The sequence below is a fragment of the Medicago truncatula genome, chromosome 2 (assembly GCF_003473485.1).
Source record: "Medicago truncatula cultivar Jemalong A17 chromosome 2, MtrunA17r5.0-ANR, whole genome shotgun sequence".
Lineage (NCBI taxonomy): Eukaryota > Viridiplantae > Streptophyta > Magnoliopsida > Fabales > Fabaceae > Medicago > Medicago truncatula.
This window is the reverse complement of record NC_053043.1, coordinates 46,046,297-46,052,959: the sequence shown is the minus strand read 5'-3', so window position 1 is coordinate 46,052,959 and position 6,663 is coordinate 46,046,297. Positions and strand designations below refer to the sequence as shown.

At 34.3% G+C, this 6,663-nt stretch overlaps 1 protein-coding gene and 1 pseudogene across 2 annotated transcripts; one reads left to right on the top strand and one right to left on the bottom strand.

Annotated features, from left to right (window-relative positions):
• Window positions 1–377: 377 nt before the first annotated feature.
• LOC11418061 (protein disulfide-isomerase 5-1) lies at window positions 378–6,067 on the bottom strand. 2 transcript variants are annotated; one of them, XM_039830823.1, is made up of 5 exons: window positions 5,782–6,067; window positions 5,641–5,699; window positions 5,251–5,426; window positions 1,109–1,214; window positions 378–497 (listed from the first exon to the last, which is right to left on the bottom strand). In XM_039830823.1, exons 1-4 carry the CDS (start codon window positions 5,935–5,937, stop codon window positions 1,120–1,122), a joined length of 486 nt encoding a protein of 161 aa, XP_039686757.1. In that variant the 5' UTR covers window positions 5,938–6,067; the 3' UTR covers window positions 378–497; window positions 1,109–1,119. The 2 variants fall into 2 exon arrangements, with proteins under 2 accessions (XP_039686757.1, XP_003597187.1); XM_003597139.4 differs by having other exon boundaries at window positions 378–709; window positions 5,782–6,065.
• LOC112419213 (probable protein phosphatase 2C 5) lies at window positions 2,479–3,609 on the top strand (annotated as a pseudogene).
• Window positions 6,068–6,663: the final 596 nt, after the last annotated feature.

The window sequence follows — 6,663 nt, the reverse complement described above, 5'->3', positions numbered from 1 at the left end:
CATGTGTTCACATAAGATGCCACTCAAAAAAATATGGGCCCCACAATATGCCACATCAGCATTCTATTTGCCTTGTTAGCAAAAATAGACGGCAAGGACCAATTTTGCTAACGGTGGAAAAATATAAGGATTTTAAAAACATTTATTGAAATGTAAGGACTATTGTTCAAAGTCACTCAAAATGTTGGGACCAAAAACATATTTAACCCTTTGTAAAATAATCAATAATTAAAATAAGAACATTATTATTGTTATTTTGGTACAACTATATACATGAATTAATAATTTCTAACAATTTTTTGTACCAAAAAAAATTCTAACAATTTTAAACCAATAAAGAGTTGGAATGAAAGAATATAAGCACTGCGCAGCTAACCTAGCTTTATGAGTATCTATTTAATGATTAATGGCATAAAATGATCTCACACACACGTAGGTCCGACAAAACACAACATCTTGAGCAAGTGATTGAAATAACAAATCCTCAAGCATGATTCCTAAACAATTAAATACCTCGATGTGAACAATACGCCATAAATTTTATGTAGTTGTACAAAATATGGTAGTGTGCAGAATTAGTTCTACAAATTTTGGCGTGTGCAAAATAAACTAAAAAGATGTTGATTAATCATAACATAGCAGAACAGATCTTTACAAATTTGGCATGTGCACTGCCTGCCGTAAGAGCTGAATGTAGTCTAGGTAATGACTGCACGAGAGTAACATGATCAGTCAAATGATTGCAGTAATTTATTGGATGACAAATTATAGGGAAAATCATAATTTCAAATATGGTGGTAAGTATTTCGAATTGAGTTGATTAACCAAAATGGTGAAGTGGTTAATATTTTGACTGAATTAACCACTCTTTTAGGTAACTCTGAAATATTGAAAATTTGTTCACAAGAATTAAAATATTCTAAATTGCAAGTTTGTAACTTTCCCATTACAAATATCAAAAGTAAAACAAAAAGAAAATGGCTGCTACACACTGATTTAGCACCATCAACTCACATGTTAAGTCCTCCCTTGGGAACTACCATCGCAAAAATTCCATAGAGAAAACAGAAGAATGAACCTGAAGCTAGTGGGAGTCTTGGTAGCATACCTCAAAACTCGTTATATTTCTTTATCATTGTCAAGTTGTGCGTTTGCTGCTGCCTTTTCAGCTTCATCCAAAACAAAAGCTTTCAATGATTCAATATCCCTTTTACCTGATCATTTCACCATAAACAAAAATAAGATTTGGTTAATTATCTATCACTTGTGCCTAGCTTAGGTTGGGGAAAGGGGGATTAACAACAAATATGTCATGGAATAGTCTGAATATGATAAAAAGACCATTGAATTTTTCTATAAAATTAACGGAATATATTTCTTACTACAATGCTGATAAATTACATAGAAATAAATCATAAAAATCTTGCTATTGGGTATTTCATAGTAGTTTACCTCTTGAATGCACATGGAAGATTTTACTACAAAATCCTGTCATCAGTTAACTTAGTAGATGACACATGTTTTGATGATGCATACTACATGTTAGTATTGCCATAAACTCACAGGCATACAATTGCAAAGGCCACAAGATCTGGTAAGTACATTATTGTTATTTAACACAAGTGATAGGTGCCATCTTGCACCTTCATTCATTAGCAGAAAGCATGAACAAGGGTTCCGTTCTAAATTTCCGCATTAGAAAGATCGTAATTGTGTAGATGCAATGACAACAGCAACTTTTGTTTTCCAAACTAGATATAATATAATGTGAAGCCGAGGGCCATAATAACTAAGCTCTTATCATTGTACCAGGTGCATGTGATGCAACTGATCAGATTTACGGGAGAGTTGTGGAAAGCATTTCCAGAGTGAGAATCAGTCAGGACGTGGGAGAAATTGAGTATATTCTTCCAAAAAGAAACACGGTTAAGAAATTAAGTTTCTTTTTTGGAGTTGGTGGTGGTAATATAGAGAGCTCAGAAAGAATAATATCTACAACAAGGCAGGTTGTATCATCCTTGAGCCTATAGATCTTCATTAACCACTAGCTTTGCAGGTAGACTCCAACATGACATGGCGGCCATATCATTGAATAAAGCATCCCAATTATCATTAAAGGCTATAACCAGCATTTGAAAGTTTCACTTGCTCAACATGCGGTATTGTGCCTCCTATTGATCTAGATAGGCATACCCGACCAGGCCAGGAACCCAAATGCACCGAGTCTTCCTACTTCACCACCACTAGCAGTAACATGTTGCTCTCTTCTACATTATTATCGTCCAGTTTTTGATCAACTGTTTGGACATAAACTTCCTTGAGTATCTAATAATATGCAACAAGAATCACCAACAGTGCAGCAGTGACAGTCGAACCAGAACAAATGTAGCTCTTGTTCCAGAAGTTTCCTCTTTGTGCTGAAACTTGTGCAAGTCTTAACAAAACCAAACACTAGAGCGCAAGTAAGGTCATGTAGCCATGCATCCCTCTCTGCTAATATCTTGCGGTATTGCACTCAACTTAATTTTGCAAGTTTTTCTTTGCATAAATAGCAGCTGATGTACTGTTATGCCCATGAAAAACCGCAAAGACAGCAACCGCAGTTGATGGATCCCCGAGAACCCTGAGGCAATCTGTTTTGATTAAATAGTAATCTTCTCCTTTCTTGGTCAAGCCATATTGTTCATACTTTCAGTATTTGCTCGTAAGCTTCGAAATGAGAAAGTCAAAAACCTTTTGTGAAGTATGAACAAGCTGACTTGGCCGAGAAAGAAGATTACTATCTGATCAAAACAGATTGCCACAGGGTTCTCTGGGATCCTTCAACTGCGTTTACTGTCTTCGCAATTTTTGTCGGGCATAACAGTACATCAGCTTCTATTTATGCAAAGGAAAACTTGCTAAATAATGTTTTGACTGCAATACAGCAAGATATCCACACCAGCAGGGATGCATGGCTACACGCCCATTACTCACGTTCTAGTGGTTGGTTTTGTGAAGACTGGCACGAAGTTTCAGCACAAGGGGGAAACTTTAGGAACAACAGCTAGATTTGATTTGGTTGATGGACGGATTGTCATTGTTGCATCTATTAGTGATTCCTGTTGCATATCATTAGATACTAAAGGAGGGGTGGTTTTTGTACCGACAGTTGATCACAGACTGGAAGATAATGTAGAAGAGAGGGGGAGTGTTACAGCTAGTGGTGAAGTAGGAAGACTCGATGTATATGGGCTTCGTTGCCACTGGCCTGATGGGTTATCTAGATCAATAAGAGACAAAGATGTGAGAGAATATATCGTGTCAATACCACATGTTAAGCAAGTGAAACTTACAAATGCTGGAGGTGGTGTAAGGCTAATTATAGCCTTTGATTGTATTTGGGATGCTTTATCCAATGATATGGACGCCTTGTCATGTCGGGGTCTACATGCAAAGCTTGCTGCAAAGCTAGTGGTTATGGAAGGTCTAAGATCTAGCAGCAATGATGAAACAACCTGCCTTGTTGTAGATATTATTCATTCTGACCTCCCTGTAGTACCAACTACCAAGATCAACTCCAAAAAGAAACATAAGGTCCCTTTTACTTCTTTAAAACATTTTTTTTAAATAAGTGTTAATTTACTTGCTAACAAAAAAGATAATAGACTCTTGAAGTGAACAATTATGCGCATTTTTCTGAAACAATGAAAATGCCACAAGAGTTGTTTTCATTATTTCCAGAAATGCATCATCCCTAGCTAGCATTTCACATTCTTTCCATCACAATGGTTCACTTCATGAGTCTCGCATTTTATTAGAAAGTTAAAATGAACACATATTTTAGGTAATGACAATAGAAATTTTTCACAACATAAATGAGGCCTAATTTGCTAATCGCGCTTCTTTTAGGAAAGAAATATGAGAATATACTCAAACATGAGAAGAATATATATAATTTTCTAATCGCGGTTCTTTTTGGAAAGAAACATAATTTGCCTGTAGGCCTTTCCTTTTTTCTGCACATTTTTCTGCTTTCCAAGAGTCAAATTACTATCCACGATAAATAGACCTGAACATTCATCAACATACAGTCGATTTCCTATTTTTACCTTTGATATTTTGAGGTACCTATCATAAGAGAAGTTCTAGGACATATCCTTGATTCTATTCTTGTTTCCTTTTGGTTAGAATTATTTAATTTTACAAAAGAAAAATATTAAAAACTTATTTGATGAGTTGTTTAAAGAATAAGTTTGGAAAGTTTAAAGATACTCCAGCAGTAGTGGCAGTGACAATAATGATAACAGCAGTGGTACAGTGGCAGTGGTAGAGGTGATAGTTGTAGTGTTGTGGTGGCTTGAAGTGATATGTAAAAAATCCATGAAAACAAGTGAACTAAACATATACTAAAAAGTGTTCCCAATTTTCTACTCCAGAAATGGACTCAGGAGGGCAAGGGTCTGTTTGGTTTGTCAAAATATTTTCTATTTTAATTTCCTATTATCACTTTATATTCGACAATACCACCTTGTTTTCATTCTGTTCGGTTCATTCAATTTTCTGTTATCAAAGAGTAGTATTTGAATTGAAAACAAAAAGCTGTTTAAAAATCAGTATTTCAGTAAGCAAATAGGCTCTCTATCCTAACGTGAGGCAAGTTATAATCTATTTAGCATCAACACATCATATTATTAAAGGTGTATTCACTGTTCAGTGACCGACAGTGACACATGTGGTTACATTCAATCGCTTACATTTTCTTAAATTACTAGTGTTTGTGTTAGTGTCGTGTTTGGTGTCCGTATTGGTATCAGTGCTTCATAGGTTATACCCCATGGATAAAGCAAACATCAACCAGTGAAAAAAAAATTCAGTACCCAATTCTTGGATATTCCCCTTAGAAAACCCATGACACTTGATATGCATTGTTAAATTTAATTAGTTTTTATTTTATTTTCTCTCAAAGATATAATTGAAGAGAACTTTAAAATAAAAGACAACTATTTTGTGGGATATAGGTACTTAGGAAATTTAGTCCAACAAGTCATAAATGGTTATATAGCCATTCAAAGTAACCTGAAAGATTCAGGGTTCTATCCCCCAGCCCACAAGTCCACAACATAACACTAACATATGTGATATAGATACTAACATATTCCGAAAAAGGAAAAAAAAAATAAATCTTGAGCATGCGAATTAAGTAAAATTAATACAGGATAATTGAGCAGAATCCAATAGAAACCATATATTTTGTAGAAGGATGGTTACCTTGATATTTGGCAACTTCTTCTCCATCATAGAAAACCTTAAAGGTAGGATATGAATGAATATCAACTTTAGAACAAACAGCTTTATCCGTGCCGCAATCAACTTCTCCAATCTCTATTTCATTTTCATTTTCCATTGCCTTACCCACATCATCCCACAATGAGCCCAAATTCTTGCTGTCAAACAAGCAATCATTATTATTAGTTATTACTATTATTGAGATTTTTCCATACACATTTTCAATCAATACTAATCAATTATATTCGTCGAAGTGTTAAAATCTTATTACCACTTACTTCTAAAATCACTTATATGATGGAATGAATGCCCCAATTAACCCCCTAAAATAAAATAAAAAATGTTGAGCAGCAAAGTAACAGAATGAATTACCAATATTTGCACCATGGAACACAGAATTTGACAAACCATGCAGTATCTTTCTCCTTTATCTACAAATCAAATGAAATGAAATTAAGAAGAATTAAACAAGTAAATACAATTATCCTTAAACATAAACCCTAAATAACAAACCTTATCGGAGAAGGTGTCGGAAGTTAAAGTGATGACTTCGGAATTGGTGGGAATTGAGAAAGAGAGAAGAAGGAAACATGTTATTGTTAGAATCAGAAGAAGAGATGAAGATGATCGATATTCGCCGGAGTGAGTTTGCGTGCGGTGAGTTCTCATGATCTATCGATGATTTGATTCTTTCTCTGATTCTTCTGCGCCACCGCAAAATTTACGCTCTAGATCTTGTACTCACGTGCTTTGCGTGTGATGATCGATATTCTTCGTCTTGTTATGCCTCGTTTGCTTCACCACTAAGGGTAAATTTTAGTTTTTTTTTTAACAGACCACCAACTAGAGACGAATATGTTAACATAAAAACTTATATTCTCTAATTATTATTATTATAAACAAAAATTGATATTTTAAATTCATTTAATAAATGATGTACGTGATCTTTAATGAATAAATAGACAATTATCTTCGAAATTATAGGTTTCGTCAATTACCACCCTTATAGATTTCGTCAATTACCGTCCTGACATTAACAAAATTTCAATTACCCCATAAAATTACACAATATTCAAAGTACAGTATTTTTATTTTTAGTACAATATTTATAAAGTCACGTTCAAAGATTCTTAGTTTTCATAACCAGATTCTTAGTTTTCATAACCAAAGGAAAAACAATATGGTAATATGAATTCTATGGTTTATACATGAAGGTGAAATAAAAGAATATGAGGAGAGGGGGCTAATACTCCACAATTCAGTGATAATGCCGTCACTTTTAAGGTAAGAAAAAAAATATAAATTTTTAAGTTTAGGGGGCATTTTGCACATAAATGCAAAACTTCAGGGGATATTTGCAAAACTTCATGTTGACTAACAGAAATATTCGACGGA